Here is a 19,505-nt window from a genome sequence, read left to right on the forward strand (position 1 = left end):
AAAAACCTGATTGAATATTTTGTCAGGAAGGTAACCAGTTTCAGCTCCAATCAGCAAGAATGAAGATTGCAGACTTAGGTTGCCTGGTTTCCAGTTGTGCAGTGTGTCCTTCTGATAAGCATTCTGTTTCATAATTTCTTGCTGAGGTCGATATGTAGATGCCAGCTGAAATTAAGGAGTGAAATTGTCTGAGGAGGCCAATTTATAAGCTAATGACTAAAATAATAATAATAAAAAAAACATAAACCCATACTGTAGTTAGAGCATATTCTGGACAAACATACACACTCAACCAGAAAATGAGAAACCGAAATATATTAAAAAAAAAAAAAAAAAAAAAGATAAAAGATACATTTTAATTGCTGGAAGATCAAGTATAATAGCAGAATCTAAGGCACCCACAGTAAAACTCCTGAGCCAAATAGTATAAATGCATGTATAGTGCATGCAAGTGAAAGAAAGTACTGTTTATGGGAATAGTTTAACATTTAGTGAAATGCTTCATTTCTCTTTTGATGATAGATAGATGAGAAGATTGATAAGTCTCTCAGATGTGTATGAAGCTACAGCAAAAGCACAGTTGGATTATCTCAGCATAATTACTGGAAGCAAGGGGCATTGTGTAGCCTAGCTCTGTCTTAGTCCACCTATTGGCATTTGTCCAAGGCACACACTGACTGGCCAAGAAACAGTCCCAGTAAAACCACAAATACTCATTTTTAAAACTTTACTCTGTATTGATATAAGGTCTGGTAATAAGTATTAATCAACGGGCTAACTGCACAAACACTTAAGAGGTCACAAGGCCCCTGGTCCAGAGCCACTGTCTGAAGTGAAGGTAATATTTCATGTTTGAAAGGGCAATCAAACACCCACCATTCGACTCAAACAACCACAGGGACACAAGCTCAAAACACATCAGTGTCACTAGTAGTCGGGTTTTTGTCTCTTTCAGTGTGATCGATAGCAGTAGTCTGCTATTGTAACACTTGGACAGAGCCGGGTTAGCATGTTCCCCAGTTTTCTGTATCTGTGCTAAGCTAAGCTAACCACTGTGTGGCTGTAGCTTCATAATTAATGTGAAAGATTGTTAGCATGGAGAAACAGGGGTTGCATTGCACTGGGTGTATGTGTGTGCTCTTGTTTTTATTAAGGGCCTTGTGGAATACAAAGACTGTGGGCACATGTTGTCCTTGTGGGGCCATTTTTCTGGGCCTCACAACTTTTTTGACGGGGCTAGGGAATTCATTATGTCAATGAAAAGTCCTTTCAAAGATAGAAACACGTTTGTGTGTCTGGGTGCGTGTGTGTGTGTGTGTGTGTGTACGGTGGGCAGGTCTGTTGACAGTGAGAAAGAATTGAGCCAATGAAAGTTTAAAGATGAAAGAGGCTGGGGGAGCGAGGGATGAGGGACACTTTCACAGCATTTGTTACTTTACACACACACACACACACACACACACACACACACACACACACACACACACCCACACACACCCACACACACACACACACACAAAACCACTCTCCAAACAGATCAGTTTGCTCACCTGCTTTCTGCGGGCAGACAGCTCCGAAAGCATCCAGCAAAGCCTGGAATACAAATAATGTTTAAATGTTTTAACATCACTGTTTCGGCTTGGTTCATGAGCAGAGCAGCAGATGCTCTGTTAGCGGTGTCAGAATCTACAAAAATATGCAGGATACACGAGTAAACTGTCAGCATGGAGGGAGGTCATAAAAAACATTGCTGCTTGATTGTCTCATTATTCAGTTTATTAAGCTTCATAAATATTTAAAGACCCTTGTATCATTTTTAAACATAGTCTGTAACTGTCAGCATTCATTGGTAACAGTAATTTGTGTTTGCGTGATTGTAATAATTAGCAACATCATCACCATCAACAACTTTAAATATATCAGAGATGAGTGGTCCCATGATGAGACTGCACCAACATTAGAAGTGTTATTGTTAAAGAAGATTAAAGTGGCATAAAACATGTTCCTCTTCATACATTCAACTTTTAATTTTACGTATAAAAGCTTCAGCTGAAACCAGCTGCCATTGGGGGATCCATCTGCTTGAGGCTGGCCGGGTAGAGACAGAAAAAAAGAGAGAACAATCCTAGCAGCAATTTTCCACTGATAGCAATCACACTTCAAAACATGTTCCAGCGAAAGCCATGGAAAAGACTTGCAATCGGGTTGGAACCAAGTTGGTAGGTTTGTTGGCGTCAAGGAAGCAATGTATATTGGTAAAAAACACTTTTTATTCCAATGAACAACAGTTTCACAATTTGCAGGCAATAGAGACCAGCTGTCGACCCAACACCAACATGCTAGTGTCAGCAATCACTTGGATATTTACACATCTAGCAGACGTGTAGCACTATCCTCCGTTTAGTAGCCCCTCAAATGTAATTTAAAAATCACCTCACATCTGGCTTTAGTTCTGTTTTTGATCTCCACTAATTCCTGAGTGGAACTATAGACAGATTTTATTACAGACGTGATACAGAATAAAATACATATCTAGTTGAAGATGGTGTTAATTTACCCGACAGACCGTAAGCTAGTTCTAAAAGAATAACCAGGATGAGGTCTATCTGTGTGTCCTCGAACTGATTGGATACCAAGAGAGCAGGAGCCATAGATTATCTGTTGCAACTGCAGCAACCCAAAAGGATTAATGTTAGAGGCAGAGATGAGGCAGAGCCACAGAAGTTCGCAGACAGGAGCTTTGAGTTTGTCTTACTGTCTTCCTTAAGTCTCAAATTATTGGGTATTGTGTTTGTGTTAGAGTCATGAATTACCGTCATTCCACATTCTTTACGTGTCACTTCACAGCTCTGCTCAAGGTGTAAGATCTCTGCGGTTTAAAGTCTTTATTTGGTGCTTATTTAAAGATATGACTTTTTCATGTATCACCTTCTAGAGTCAGTCATTTCTTATATTGCTTCTTTATTACTTCTTCTTTCACATGCAGAGAATTGCAATCATTTGTTGTATTTCCTATGTTTTTTCACACCGTTTTGGCTTGAGTTCTGCATCACAAGAGAGGCTCAAACATAACATCCTTTCCAAAAGGGGTACCACAAGGATCACAGATTGGTCTCAGTTTCTTCTCAATCTGATCTTCTACACAGCATATTAGTTTCCAGAGCCACACCTCAACCCCGTCTCACTACTAAGTCTAAATTTGGTATTGCTGCTGAAACGCAATTATGCATGAGGATGGGTCCCTCTTCATGAACATCAGACCTTCCTTATATTAGTGAACATTAATTACACAATGACTCTACATGGAACCACCCTATTTAATTTACAGATAACACTCACTGTGGCAAGAAAGTGGGGCCGTATGGTTTTTATCCTACCACTCTTCACATTTTACACGTGCACCTGTTCTATACTATACGCCTAGGTATGCACGTGTATTGGCACTTCGCAGAAATCCAATTACATCCATGAGTGGAGGGCGGCTGTGGGAACACGCATATAATGCACCAGTGTAACAGCCACTCACAATCCCAATAACAGCTGGGCTCTCTAAACATTTCACAGCTCACGTTCGCGCGTTCATGTCTCATTATGTCGAATGCTCCACAGTCGCTTGGCTTATTCAATTACATCATGTGATGTTTGAGGCCTCCAGGGAGATTGATTTCAGTATAAGTTAATATTGCAGCTTACAAGGCAGAGGATTGAGCCACATATTGAGCAAATATTCAATGTTCAGTATGAGTTTAAAGATCAAAATGAGTTAATTAGTTGCTAAAGGTCAGATAACCTTAAATCACGTGGAGATGTCAAACAAAAGGATACCTCTAGCCGTGAGCAAAATGATTAATTGATGTTTTTGTGCGGAGGTCCGTTATTGTGTCCGCGCTCTCAATGACAAAACACACCATCTCTCTGTGTTCTCACTCGGCTGCTCAGGTGGACTTATGGAAGCAGCTCATCGATCAGCGCGTCTAAGGACCGCTCCGAGTGTACTGGACTTTATATTGGAGAACCAAAGAAGAGAACGAGTGAACAAAGTCAGAGCGGGAGATGAAGAGGAAAATTGGAGAAAGAAGTATATAACAAGCACTTTGAGAATGTATTGATTTCTGAAAACACATTTAGTTTTGCTTTCTTAAAGTTGCACTAATCAATACTTGTATATTAACAATAGATCAATTGTGTGCAATGTGAAAGGTGTCAGTCATAGTGATAAACTCACTGAATAGTTACCACCTAATTGTATATTTCCCCTCAGCTCAGTGGTCCTTTAGATTATTTTTTTTTTTGCACAGAACTCAGTGTGCACGACACTGCCACAACACTTTGGGTTCTTGCTTATAAAATTTGGTTTTGCATTATACTCATCAATCTTTGCACCCCTCATTCTCCACATGACTGTGCTGCTAACATCTGGCAACTATTTGCAGACTTAACACATTATTATTGCCTCTGTGTCTTTCTCTGTCAGGGAACGTTTCCCTTTAGTCTCACAATTTTGATGACCGCAATTTTGTATTTACTGAAGAACTATCACATGACAGTTCAGAAGTACACACACACACATACTCACGCTTATATGACTGATCAATAACCACTTTAACGTGGTATCTCAAAATGTTTCTTTTCTTAAAGAAATGCACTTCTTTACGTCAGTTTATCTGTTGTGAAAAAGGCCTGTGCCGCCTGCACTCACCAGTGAGGTGGACACTTTTGTGTGAATGAATTTTGTACAATCAGTCCAGTTTTACAACACACTGTTAAATATTTGTCTGCCTCCTAGGTGTGTAAATGAGCAGACATTTGCTAAAAAGCTAGCCATAACCTTAAAAAAGAAATAATAATAAATAATGAATGCCCCCAAGTGGCCAAATATTTGAGAACAACCAATAATAAATTAATGATTTCATGCAAACAAAATTAGCTATCAATGAATTTATTTTGCACATGCAGCTAGTTTGCTATAGTTTAAATCACAACAGTGGAACACAGCTGATTGTATTCAATATCAGTTTTGAATGCAATGTGATGTAATTACCAGTCTACCCTCAGCTGCCTGCAGAGAATGTAAGTAGTAACCAATCATGTAAACACATTGAAACTCTTTAGTTTATCCATCACACAGTTCTTTATCCATTATTTTATATCAGAATAAATGTGCTGAAGCACAGATGAAGAATGTTTCCAGTGTGTCTCAATGCAAAAATCAAAACCGTCTTGTGGACACACTGTTTGCTGTTAGTATTAAAGCTAATTCATTCAGTGTTTGTCTCATCTTACTACCCTAAGCTACTTCGTGTCTGAGCATTGTTTGGGGTTTAGTAAAAACTAACAAACAGTTGTGTTTTCTTTCATAAAAAAAAAAATCAAAAAAAAAATCATCCATTTATACATTTCTAGGTTTCTAATGTCATTGTTTCAACACCACAAACAGGAGAACTTTGCCTTGCATTGATCATAACACCACAAGGTTCACTTCAGTCCCTCTAATACAACTACAGCAGCTTGGTTTGAAGACGAGCAACACATCACCAACACACACGGCGTGGAGGCCGCCCTCTCATCCAGTTGTCGTTGTGCGTCGGTTTCACAAAAGAAAAAATTGTATAACTGAGTAAGTCCTTCATGCAGACAAAAGATTACGCATTGATGGTGCTAAATGGTGCTAAGATGAAGCAGTACAGCTTGCAGGTTCATGATCAGGTTGTTGACCAGGAACCAGTCCAGTGTGAGTGTGCTTGAGTGAATGAATAGGTAGATGTGTCAAAGCACTTAGCAAGTTGGAAAGACGCTATAAGGAAGATCATTTACCATTTATTACAGTGTTATTACAGTTTATATACAAAGTCAGAGAGCAAACAAATGAAGGTTTAACTGAGGCAGAAATAGGAAGTGAAGGAAAGATTAGGGAAGATCTTCATATGCTGTAGCACACATCAGGATCTCTCTCAGCCCGGTCACCCGTCCTTCCCCTCTCTTGTGTTTTTTTTCCCTCCGCCTGCATCTCGCACGTCTCTCCTGTGCACCTTCCCTTTCCCCATTCTCCTATCACCACTCGGTCTTTCTCCTCTCTCTCCACAGCGAGCAGATCCATTGTGAGCTCAAGGTGCGTGCGTGCGTGCGCCTGTGCTACAGTTTCAAGTCGGAACAACAAAGGAGATGGTGGGGAAGAAAAACGACACTCTTGCAGAGAAAAAAACATATACGTTTTCTTAAGAAATAAAAAAAAAAAAAGAAGGAAAGAGAGGTGCTGAAATGATATTCTATAACGCAGACAGTAGATGCACACAAATATAAATACATATGGCAGAGGATGCCTTTTCTGGACGGCACACTCTTATCTGCACACTGGCACTTTTTTGACTGCTTCCCTTCTGCTTTTCCTCTGTTTCATCTCTTCTTTTTTATTTACGTTCTCCTGTTTGTGGTAATTTCTCTGGGGATTCTTGTGAGCCCTCTGCCTTAGAAAAACAACTAGAACTCTAGACGTTAATAATTTGCCATGGCTAATTTGCCAAGGGATGAAACTGTACACAGACAAACACACCAGAAAGATGAATAGAGGGCCTGCTCGGTCTTTTAATAAGCAGGAGTTCCTCACGTCCAGCAGTAGAGCAGCATGTGTGTATGTGTGGAGAAAAGAGGGGTGGTGAACGATGAAGCAGGGACACGGATCAAAGATGATTTGTGTCTGTGTGTCTGAAGGTTCACTGGTTCCTCTGTGCGGGTCTTTACTCGTCCATTGTTCAGTTTTATTTTGTAATCAAGCTTTATGTTTTATTGAGCGTGGGACATTATTCATAAGCAGCGTTCCAGTGAGGTCATCAATAAACAAATGATCCAGCACTTTTGGATCCTAACTCATCGGAAACCGTTTTCGAACGGCGACTCACAAAGCGCTCTGTGCTGCAGAGAGGACCATGTGAATATAGAATATGAAGGTCAATTGATTGGTGTGCGGCGAGGATCAATGCGGTTGACACGTGCCGCGTCTGGGGTCTTATTTTCTCAAGGCCTCGCATTGTTGGGACGTTGATTACAAACAAATATGGCGCAATTCATCAGGCTCAATCTGCCTCAACACACAGTGAGGCCATGAGGGCTGTGGAAGGAGTTTCAACAGCAACCTGTTCTACCAGTATTTGTGTTTAACATAATCCACTGTGGGTAGCACTGATGCTAGCCACCACACCACCACCTCACAGCAAGAAGGTTCAGTTCCATCAGTTGACTGCGTGGGTTCTCTCCGGGTACTCCGGCTTCCTCCCACCGTCCAAAGACATGCTCATTAGGTTCATTGGTGATTCTAAATTGGCCATAGGCAGGGTTGGGTCAGATTACTTTGAAATGTAATCGATTACTGATTACAGATTACATGGCAAATTTTGTAATCAGTAACGTAATCTATTGGATTACCCAAAACATGTAACGTAATCTGATTACTTTAGGATTACTTTTTACACAACTTGTACAAGACATACTTTTTTTTTTTTTTTTTTTTATTTAACCTTTATTTAACCAGATAAAAGCCCATTGAGATCAAGATCTCTTTCACAAGGGTGACCTGGCCAAAAAGGTCAGCAGCACGAGGCACAACAGCAGCACATGTCAACACAGACCACAAAGAGCAACAGACAGAACAAAACATGCAATCCTAGAGATGCAACAGCAGTCCCAGTCAGAGACGTGGGAGCAGTAGCACAACAAACAAATCAAGATTTGAAACACAGGCACTGTTCAATGAATTTCTGCTGCCTGTCTTTCAGGATAGAGCGGAAGGCTCCAAGTGAAATCAGTTTAGAGAGTTTTAGCTCAGTCTGTAGAGTATTCCATGCCAAAGGGGCGGCAAAGCTGAATGCTCTTTTCCCAAATTCGGTCCTTACCCGGGGGGCAGTTAAAACAAGGGTTAAACAGGAACGCAAGGCATAAGAACTGCTTGTTTTCTGCAATAAAACACACAAATAGGAAGGTATCATGCCTAAGAGAGCCTTATAAATTAAAGTCAGCCAATGTGCATATCTGCGTGCACTCAGAGAAGGCAAGTTCGATTTCAAGTACAATTCACAATGGTGGGTGAGGCGTCTACACCCTGTGACGAATCTCAGTGCCGAATGAAAAACGGTGTCCAAAGACTGGAGACATTTGGATGACACATTCAAGTAGAGCACGTCCCCATAGTCAAGAATGGGCAAGAAGGTTGCTGTCACAATTTTCTTTCTGACCCTGAGAGAGAAGCAGGTTCTATTTCTAAAAAAGAACCCAAGTTTCACCCGAAGTTTAGTGACCAGCTTGTTAATATGGGCTTTAAATGAGAGCTCCTGATCTAGGGTAAAGCCCAGATACTTGTAGTTCGAGACCAGTTCTATAGGTTTTCCTTTGGTTGTTAAAATATTTGTAATGTTCTGTGGTAGCACCTTTGCCTGAGAGAAAATCATGAGCTTGGTTTTATCTGTGTTTAAAACCAGTTTAAGATCATCTAAACGAGTCTGGATAACACTAAAAGCAACTTGTAAAAACTCAAAAGCCTGAGTGAGAGAGGTTGAACAGCAATAAATAATGGTGTCGTCTGCATAAAGATGATACATACACAATCTTATTTTCCTCTGTCTTTAATTCAAAGTTGTGGCGATGTTGCCAAGTACTGAACGTATTTTTGCCGACTGGAACAGGTCTTTTCCCAGATAGCAAGAGGCTGGCGGACCACCGTCAGCCCACTGGGGATAGACCTGGCAGTCCGCTGGAGTTTTGCTCATCGGTTCACTGGCGGTCCGCGAGCGAGTTGTCGTCAAATGCCCCAATATTTTGTCACTATTGGTCTAAAACCTTTTTCATTTATTCAGTTATACTTCATCCATCACTTTAATAACATTTCATGTATTTTCTTAATATTCATGATAAGTTAAATTTCAAGAGATGGTGGACCACAAGTGGCATGCCACCAGCGGTCTGCTATCTGCCAATCTGTTTTTTTGCTATCTGGGTTGGTTGACGTTGACGGTTCCTCCATCTTGGGTTTTGATTTGAACCTTTTTCTTGTCAAGAAACTACACAGGCAAATGGATGATAATGACATCTAGTGAACAAACAAATGGGCTGCTTGTCAAATGAAAACACTGGCTAGGCTATCATAAAAAAGTTGCATTGTTTGCATGATAAAATGTAATCAGGTAATCCCCAACAATGTAACTGTAATCTAATTACGCATTTTTGTATTCTAGTCTGGGTTGATTACAGTTACTTGATTTTTGTAATCTGATTACGTAATCTAGATTACATGTAATCAGTTACTACCCAACCCTGGCCATAGGTGTGCATGTGAGTGTGAATGGTTGTCTGTCTCTCTGTGTTAGCCCTGTGATAGACTGGAGACCTGTCCGGGGTGTACCCCGCCTCTCGCCCAATGACAGCTGGGATAGGCTCCAGCCCCCTTGCGAAACCCATGCAAACACGGGGAGAGCTTCACATCTAGCACCATGTGCAGAGGTGCAGACAAAAGCGGGCAACTGTTCGCTGCCCCGGGCTAGTAGGAGACCCTCTGAGGAATGACAACCGTTGAATTACAGCTGTGGAATCTGTGCTAACCGGCAGTAGGAGGTCTCCCTAAGGGGCCCCCACATGAAACAACTCTGCACACAAACTCCCCATGCATGTCATGCGCAAGACTCTTTAAAGTGACGACGGGCGGCAAATTCAAAATGAAATCAAAATATTATCGCCCTGAGAGTGAAAAAAGAAAGAGGAGGAGGAGAAAAGAAAGCAAGACTGTGATAAGTGAAGCGGATAACGGCACCTAGTAATAGTACTTGTAGCGGTCCCCGGTCAATCAATGGTTTTACTTTACAGATATTGATGAGACGTCGGTAGATTTTCGCTCATTTAATACCGTTCCATTCAACATCCACCAACACCGTAAGAGCTGTTCATTGAACAAAAATATATACAAATCAATATAACTACATAAATCACAGACACAATCACAATCACTACAACATCAGAAGATTAAATAAAAGATACCTTGTTGCCATTTTGACAGGGCGCTCAAAAATATTTACATCAATTTACAAAGTACACTCCTTTCTTCCCTTTTTTGTGTACTCTTATCCGTCCACTTTTCTCCGTCACCTCTGTAGCCATGACAACATACACGAACATTCGAAACAACACAGAACTATGATTATGTATTGCAAATAAAACCATATATTGCTTCCAAGTCTTTTACAGTACTAAATAGCTAGTCTTAATATGGGGAGAGACATTTGAATATAATAACTTCCACTAGCATCATGTTCTTTCATATGTTCTTATTTTGACCATTGACATTAGATACCCCAGCTAGCAGAGCAATGTGTCCAGCTCTGTTGTCCATGACCAAGTCTGGCTTATGCAACCCCAGAGGGAGGGAGCCGTATATTTTCATTGCGCTGTAAATGTAATGGCCCAGCTCAGCGTAGTGTAGGAGGAAGTTTAATAATCTGTATTGGAGCAACGTTAAATTTAACTGTCCCTATCAAACGAAATGTGAATAATAAACAATGTTCACCATTGTTTAAACAATGCTTATAGGAAAGCATTCAAAAATTAATAATGTGAAAACATTTTAAATTGAGTGTATTCATAAGCATCATATACCACATCACTTGACTCTATCTCTCCTCAGGATCATTACTTAGGTTTCTGACAGCAGCTCAAGAGGATAAAACGCCCCCTCCAAACTGTACGGTCAGTATTCCACTTTTAATGTATTAAATATGTACACCGATCAGGCATAACATTATGACCATCTTCCTAATATTGTGTAGATCTCCCTTGTGCCTCCAAAACAGTTGTGACTCTTCAGAGAATGGACATGGGTCTTCTGAGGGTGTCCTGTGGTGTCTGGCAACAGAATGTTGTTAGTGGAGGCCTTTGGGTCCAATGGGTTGAGGGGAGGGGCCTCTGTGGATCATCCCACAGATACTTGATCAGGTCAGCAGCTCTTGTACTGTGATCTGTAGTTGTGATAGGAGTTTTCGAATGCGGATGTTGGAACACTGGGCTAACAGCTCGTTGTTAGCCTTGATTGTGGGTTTCGAAGTGACCATTGGTCCCACATTTACTGCATGTATCCCTTCTCTCTGGGGTTGCTCATATAGTAGCATTCCAACAGTTTCGTGTTTTCCGCCCTTGTCCATCTCTGTCTTGTTCCAGTAGCCCATTTCTCATCAGGTTGCCCTGGTTCCCTAGCACCTGACGCGGACCTTGTTGACCCGGGTGACGTCCGAGCCAGTATGACTCTGTCATTTGTCTGTACTCTCATGTTCCTGAGATAGGCCTGATACATTAAGCATCTTGCCCAAGGATCCTCACTGGATGCTGTTGTATTTGCCCCTCACTGGCAGCCATTATATTATATATAATTTATAATCAGAGACAGCACAGAGGCCAAGATCTACAAGAGTAGATCAGATCCAAGGTGCAGACTGTGCAAACATGCCCCCGAGACGGTCCAGCACATAGTAGCAAGGTGTAAGATGCAAGCCGGGTCAGCGTACATGGAGAGATACAACCAAGTGGCTGGAATAGTATACAGGAACATCTGTACCCAGTATGGAATAGAAGTACCCAAATCCCAATGGGCCGCACCACAGAAGGTGGCTGAGAACAACAGGGCCAAGGTGCTGTGGGACTTCAGCTTCCAGACTGACAAACAGGCTAACCAACCGGACATAGCGGTGGTAGACAAAGAACAGAAGAAGGCGGTGGTGATAGATACCAGCAGACGCCAACATCCGAAAGAAGGAACACGAAGAGGTTGAAAAGTACCAAGGGTTGAAGGAACAGCTGGAGCAGATGTGGACGGTCAAGGCGAGCGTGGTCCCCGTGGTAGTAGGAGCACTCGGGGCAGTGACCCCCAAACTAGGGGAGTGGCTCCAACAGATCCCAGGAACAACATCAGAAGCCTCAGTCCAGAAGAGCACAGTCCTAGGAACAGCTAAGATACTGCGCAGAACCCTCAAACTCCCAGGACCCGAGCTTGAGGATGACACAGATAACACCTCCTTGAACCGTTACTCCTCCTTGAACCGTCACCTTATCGTGGTGGAGGAGTTTGAGTGTCCTAATGACCCTAGGAGCTATGCTGTCCGGGGCAATTTGCCCCTGGTAGGGTCTCCCAAGGCAGATTGGTCTTAGGCGAAGGGCCAGACTAAGAACGGTTCAGAAGACCCTTGATGAAGAATAAGAGCAAGAGAAAGTGTACCCGGCCCGGAGGGCTACCGGGGCCCCACCCTGGAGCCAGGCCTGGGGTTGGGGCTCGTGGGTGAGCGCCTGGTGGCTGGGCCTTTATCCATGGGGTCCGGCCGGGCCCAGCCCGAACTGGTGACATGGACTCGCCTCCCTGTAGGCCCACCACCCGCAGGAGGTTCATGAAGGGTCCGGTGCTTTGTGGATTGGGCAGCAGACCAAGGCGGGGGCCTTGGCGGTCTGATCCTCGGTTACGGAAGCTGGCTTTTGGGACATGGAATGTCACCTCTCTGGCGGGGAAGGAGCCGGAGCTTGTGGAAGAGGTGGAGCGCTATCGACTAGATATAGTCGGCCTCACCTCGACACATAGCGTCGGATCTGGAACCCAAGTCCTTGAGAGGGGTTGGACTCTCTTCTTTGCTGGAGTTGCTCCGGGTGAGAGGCGGAAGGCCGGGGTGGGCATTTTGCTTGCCCCTGGACTATCTGCCTGTACGTTGGGGTTCTCCCAGATGGACGAAAGGGTTGCTTCCCTACGCCTTCGGGTGGGGGAACGGGTCCTGACTGTTGTCTGCGCATATGCGCCGAACAGCAGTTCAGAGTACCCACCCTTTTTGGAGGCCCTGGGACGGACACTGGATGGTGCCCCGACTGGGGACTCCATTGTCCTGCTGGGAGACTTCAACGCTCATGTGGGCAACGACAGCGTGACCTGGAGGGGTGTGATTGGGAGGAACGGCCTGCCTGATCTGAACCCGAGCGGTGTTCAGTTATTGGACTTCTGGGCGAGTCGCAGTTTGTCCATAACTAACACCATGTTCGAACATAAGGTTGTTCATCGGTGCTCTTGGCACCATGACGGCCTAGGTCGTAGGTCGATGATTGACTTTATAGTCGTATCATCTGACCTGCGACCGTATGTTCTGGACACTCGGGTAAAGAGAGGAGCAGAGCTGTCAACTGATCACCACCTGGTGGTGAGTTGGATCAGATGGCAGGGGAAGACACCACGTAGACCTGGTAGACCCAAACGAGTAGTGAGGGTCTGCTGGGAACGCCTGGTGGAAGAACCTGTCAGGATGGTCTTCAACTCCCACCTCCGGCAGAGCTTCAACCGCGTCCCGGGGGTGGTGGGGGACATTGAGTCCGAATGGGCCATGTTCCGCTCCGCCATTGTTGAGGCGGCTGTTTCAAGTTGCGGTCGCAGGGTCGCTGGTGCTGGTCGCGGCGGTAACCCCCGAACCTGCTGGTGGACACCGGAGGTGAAGGGAGCCGTCAGGCTGAAGAAGGAGGCCTACAGGGCATGGTTGGTCTGTGGGTCTCCTGAAGCAGCAGACCGGTACCGGATGGCCAGGCGATCCGCGGCAAGGGCAGTCGCTGAGGCAAAAACTCGGGCGTGGGAGGAGTTCGGTGAGGCTATGGAAGAAGACTATCGATCGGCTCCAAAGAGGTTCTGGCAAACCGTCCGGCGCCTCAGGGGTGGTAGGCGGCAACACGCCCACACTGTTTTCAGTGTGGGTGGTGAGCTGCTGACATCAACTGGGGATATTGTCCGGCGGTGGAAGGAATACTTTGAGGAGCTCCTCAATCCCACCAACACGTATTCCATAGAGGAAACAGAGCCGGAGGGCCTGGGGTTGGGTGGTCCAATCTCTGGGGCAGAAGTCGCCGAGGTAGTGAAACAGCTCCGCGGCGGTGGAGCTCCGGGAGAGGATGAGATCCGCCCCGGGTACCTCAAGGCTCTGGATGTTGTAGGGCTGTCTTGGCTGACACGTCTCTGCAACATTGCGTGGACATCGGGGGCAGTACCCCTGGAGTGGCAGGCCGGGGTGGTGGTCCCCATTTTTAAAAAGGGGGACCAGAGGATGTGTTCCAACTATAGGGGGATCACACTCCTCAGCCTCCCCGGCAAAGTCTACGCCAGGGTGCTGGAAAAGAGGGTCCGGTCGATTGTTGAACCTCAGATCGAGGAGGAACAATGCGGTTTTCGTCCCGGACGTGGAACCATGGACCAGCTCTTTACCCTCACTAGGGTGCTGGAGGGGAGATGGGAGTTTGCCCAACCAGTCCACATGTGTTTTGTGGATCTGGAGAAGGCTTACGACCGTGTCCCCAGGAGCATCCTGTGGGGGGTGCTCCGGGAGTATGGGGTGGATGGCTCCTTACTAAGGGCCATTCAGTCCCTGTACCAAAGGAGTGTGAGTTTGGTCCGTGTAGCCGGTAGTAAGTCGGACCTGTTCCCAGTGAGGGTTGGACTCCGCCAGGGCTGCCCTTTGTCACCGGTTCTGTTCATAGTTTTTATGGACAGAATTTCTAGGCGTAGCCGGGTGGGGGAGGGTATCGGGTTCGGTGGGCGGAGAATCTCGTCTCTGCTGTTTGCAGATGACGTGGTCCTCTTAGCTTCATCGAACAGCGACCTTCAGCTCTTGCTGGGGCAGTTCGCAGCCGAGTGTGAAGCGGCTGGGATGAAGATCAGCACCTCCAAGTCTGAGGCCATGGTCCTCAGTCGGAAAAGGGTGGACTGCCTACTCCGGGTCGGGGAGGAGGTCCTGCCTCAAGTGGAGGAGTTCAAGTATCTCGGGGTCTTGTTCACGAGTGAGGGTAGGAGGGAGCGGGAGATTGACAGGCGGATCGGGGCGGCATCTGCAGTGATGCGGATGCTTAACCGGTCTGTCGTGGTGAAGAGAGAGCTAAGCCGAAAGGCGAAGCTCTCAATTTACCGGTCGATCTACGTCCCAATCCTCACCTATGGTCATGAACTTTGGGTAATGACCGAAAGAATAAGATCGCGAATACAAGCGGCCGAAATGAGTTTCCTTCGCAGGGTGGCCGGGCTCAGCCTTAGAGATAGGGTAAGGAGCTCGGACATACGGGAGGAGCTCAGAGTAGAGCCGCTGCTCCTCCACGTCGAGAGGAGCCAGTTGAGATGGCTAGGGCATCTGGTAAGGATGCCTCCCGGACGCCTCCCTGGAGAGGTGTTTCGGGCATGTCCCACCGGAAGGAGACCTCGGGGCCGACCTAGGACACGATGGAGGGATTATATCTCTCGTCTGGCCTGGGAACGCCTGGGGGTTCCTCCGGAGGAGCTGGCTGAAGTGGCTGGGGAGAGGGCTGTCTGGGTTTCCCTGCTGAAGCTGCTGCCCCCGCGACCCGGACCCGGATAAGCGGGAGAAGACGAGACGAGACAGATAACACCCCAAGAGGGTGAGAGGGACGTTTTTTTTATATATATATATATATATATATATATATATATTAGTTTTTTTTTGTTTTTTTTTTTTAGTTTTTCCGTTTTGGTTGGTCAGTGTATGCACCTCCTGCCTATCATGATCAGGATTATGATGATGATGATGATGACACAGCATCAGCACAGGCAGATCACAAACCTTTTCAAAAGACTGATCCTGGAGTTAAAGAAATAAGTTTCCATTTCACAATTGTCTTTGTCTGCGTCAGATTATTGTAAGTCAGTGGTGATGAATGCTTGTTGGAAAGGTCGCCTTGAAATCTTTGCCTTGAGCCTCAGTGGACTCTGAATGGCCTCTGACTACGTAGCTTAAGCTCTTAACACTTTCCAACACGGAACACAAAAATAATGATGCTTCCAACAGTCTCAGCTGCACTTTTGGTTTACTGCTACCACACTGGGCTAAGGAGGTGACAATGGTACATATAGTGTACACACTACACAGCAGGCTGCTAAAATTATTACTGCAGTGGCATTTAGCTCAAGGCGACATTAAGTCTAAGGACAGTGTGGCTGTAGAGAGTTCACTTACTGTATTTCTGTGCACTTTAAACGTATACAGTCCAGAGTGTAATTATTCATATTTGCACCCTTTTGTTTGTCAGGCTGCGAATTTCAGTCAGTTTGAAACACCGTTTTAATCCACGTAAGCCTTTTTAATACGTGAAGACAAAATTACAGAGGCTCAAAAGTAGCTGGACACATGAAGTCAACTAGAATCATCATATTTGATGTTGTGGGAAATCTTCACCTAAACTCATCAGCAGAAACATTGTACCTAAATATTATGCATCACACTGAACATATCTTTGATTGCTTTGCACATATGTTGTTCTCGTCATCAAGCAAACAGGTTAAATGCAAGTCATCATTGTAAACTACCTGACATTCTGAAACCCTCCTGTAAGTTTAAGATGTGGTTGTCCCGGTCACTTCCCTTTGCACTTGGCTTTCTCCTATGTCTTACTGGTCTTGAGACCCCAGTGTACAATAACTATGAACCAAGCTCCAGACTACGTTTTATAGTGCTGTTAAAAATCTTATAAAAGGTAGTCTAATTACAACCTCTGGAAACGTACTCAGACATCTATATCTCTCACATAGTTCTTTATCTATTATTTTATTTCAGGAGGAGACTGTTGATATGTCTCAAGATGTATAGTAACTAAACCACATGTGGGTCCTGAGCCAATTCATTCAGTATTTATCTCAGCTCAGAACCACTTTGCATCTGAGCATTGTGAGGAGTTTAGTAAAAACAAAGAAGAGAAGAAGTAAAAAATAATTAATTCTTTAATAAAAAATACATTTATAAATTCGGCAGCATGAACTTCATTTCCATCAACCCAGGAGGAGAGAAACAATGATAACCAACTGTACAGTAGGCATTTACAACCAAACACGTTCTGGGAAGCAAACACGTAGAAATTAGTTAAGAACAAGTTGAAAGGAGAAACAGCGAAATCAGTATAAAGGACTTTAAAATAACAGAAACAGATCGGACGAAGACAATCCACAGAGAACTGAGCAGGTTTCTAACATCATTGTTTCAACGCCACAAACAGGAGAACTTTGCTTTGGGTTGATCAAAACACCACGAGGTTCACTTCAGTCCTTCTAGTACAACTACAGCAGCTTGGTTTGAAGACGAACAACACATGAACACGCCGTGGAGGCCGCCCTCACATCCAGTTGTCCTTATGCACCGGTTTCGCAATCGGCTTCACCCCATCACACTGAAGGAGAAGTGATACACCAGGGCTTAAGGACAACTTTATCTTCTGTGGAGCAAAACTGAGTCACCAAACATAGATGGATGGATGGACAGGCTAGGAGATTACAGATTAAACAGCAGCCCTATTGCACATGGGAGAGAGCTTTTACTGGAACTTATCATCCAGAATCAGTCCTGTACACCCTTTACATATATATACGATTTTTTTCTCGTAGCCTCTTAATGTGCTCAGCTTGTTGTGGCTCCATATGAGCTTTTTCAGAGGCCACTTGAAGTTTCCATCCTGCTTAGACATGTCACATAGTGGAGGGGGTTGTGGACACGTGGAAGGGTTAAGCTGTTGGATGTCGGGGCCATACACGTGCTCTCACACACTCATGGTGTAATTTAAAAAGATGGGGACCGGTTGGCAAAAATTAGCCTTTTTCAACTCACACAGTATGCATACAAAAACCATGACAGGTCCAAACGTTCTCTGTATTGACTGGCTCTAAGTGACAGCGCAGTCAGAGACAGTATTGTCACGTCCAACGCCGAGTTCACCCGGAGCCGACACTGTCCTCCCAGTTTTAAATTATTGCCCCTCAAGGTGCTGACCGAAAATATCACGAGACGTGGTTTTAAGTGAGGAGCATGGGACAGGATGTGTGCCTTGGGCTAGATTTCACTATGCTGCTGTTATTAGCTGCCAACAGAGTTTGGGCGCACGCAGACAACAACACGACGGCGGGAGCTTTCAGCCGATGCACAGGAGTTCTGTGTCTGCAACGTGCTTAGAAAGAAGGAGTAAGGAAAGACTTTATCCAAGGTATATGAAGTTTTACTGAATCTGTGTCCTTTTTTTTTTTAGCCACTTGTGGTAATGGTCATGGATTAGTATGAAAATAAAAAATATGCTGTGACCAGTAATGGACATAACAGTCTTCTGTTGTCTCTGAGGATTATGTTGAAAATATATTAAATTAATATACTAGAATTTAATACACTTGCCACAAATACAAACAAGGCTCCACGCCTCATTAAACATAAATTAAACAGTTTTGCAGGTCTTTCAGAGGAGCAAACAAGTCCTGTGTTTATAATGAAGTCTTGATTCAGGTCAATACTGCACTGGTTTGACCTTTTAGTCTTTGCACAGAGAGCGCGGCTCGGCCTCATGACTAACTCCCCCCTATAGCTGTAAACGTATTGAGGAGATTAGTTTTTTTTTTTTTCTTTTATAATGTTTCTTTGGGAGAAGTATCTTTCCCCACACACATTTTCTCTTTCCTCCACAGGCTTTCAGCAGCAGACGTTTATTTTTTTTTATCATTTTATCTCCACTCCTCTTAATAACAGTTATCAGGCCAAATGAGTTCCTGTGACTATATTGCTTTGGCGTATTTTACTGTGCTTGGATGTATCAGAGGTACTGTATGATATTAAAACATTGTCAGAATAACTGCTGGTAAGTGAGGTTCCAGCGGCTAATGCAGGAGGATGAACTTTAATTAACCGTACACACACACTGTACAGTATTTAGCTTCAGTGCTGAACTGCACGTTATTATTTCAGTAACGCTCTGCCAACGTCTTTGCCGGGTATTACTGCGCATGTTGTGCTCATCATCTTCATAGTCACTTTCAAACTGGATTTTTAATGCAGTCGTAAGTATCTCACTGCACTTGGTCAACGGTGCAACTCTGGCAGTGAGAGGACCTAACATCTGAGTGTGGCAGCGCCCAGAATCTGTCACCCTGGCAGAAACTGTCAGGGTGACACGGTCACGTGAAATATACAGTTTCTTCCTAAGTGCAACTTCCTCAGACCAAAATCAAAACGTGGTCCAAAGTCTTTTTTTTTTTTTGTCACCCAGGTATCAGTGGTAAATATGAATGGCACCGTGATGGAAGTTGAGGATTCTGAGCTTGATTCTTCCGTTCTCAAATGACAGTCTTCTGATTGGAGTTGCGCCATCAGACGGAAAGGGTCAGGAGAAGATAGCCCTCCTGTGATGATGTTTTACTGAGGATGAACTTCCAATCAGAGCTCAGCAGCTTGGGATTCCTGTCACCGCCTGCAAATAAATAGACGCGTTAGATTGCACTGAGAAAAACATGAGATGAAATGGTAAATCCCCCTGAATGATTTTATTATATTGTCTTTCAAGAGAATAAAAATGTGTCTCTTTTTACATGAGACACGCATCATGGGGACCCACTTTCATGGTTCAAATTTGAGCGTGGAAGCTAGAACGACTTTCCACGCCTAAATATTTTTTTTTGTGGCAGGGAGTTGATCTGTTACTGCTCTGTTTGGAGA

At 44.4% G+C, this 19,505-nt stretch overlaps 1 protein-coding gene across 1 annotated transcript in view; it reads right to left on the reverse strand.

The window, feature by feature from the left end:
• Nucleotides 1-16,613: 16,613 nt before the first annotated feature.
• The window catches only part of LOC311489198 (activated CDC42 kinase 1-like), a 55,665-nt gene continuing 52,773 nt past the window's right edge, over nt 16,614-19,505 (reverse strand). The window contains exon 17 of the mRNA XM_084546153.1: nt 16,614-19,260. Coding sequence (XP_084402279.1) covers nt 19,254-19,260 — 7 coding nt within the window. The 3' untranslated portion in view covers nt 16,614-19,253. The remainder of the gene's footprint in view (nt 19,261-19,505) is intronic.

Source organism: Chelon labrosus (genome assembly GCF_963514085.1).
Source record: "Chelon labrosus genome assembly, chromosome: 6".
Taxonomy (NCBI): Eukaryota; Metazoa; Chordata; class Actinopteri; order Mugiliformes; family Mugilidae; genus Chelon; species Chelon labrosus.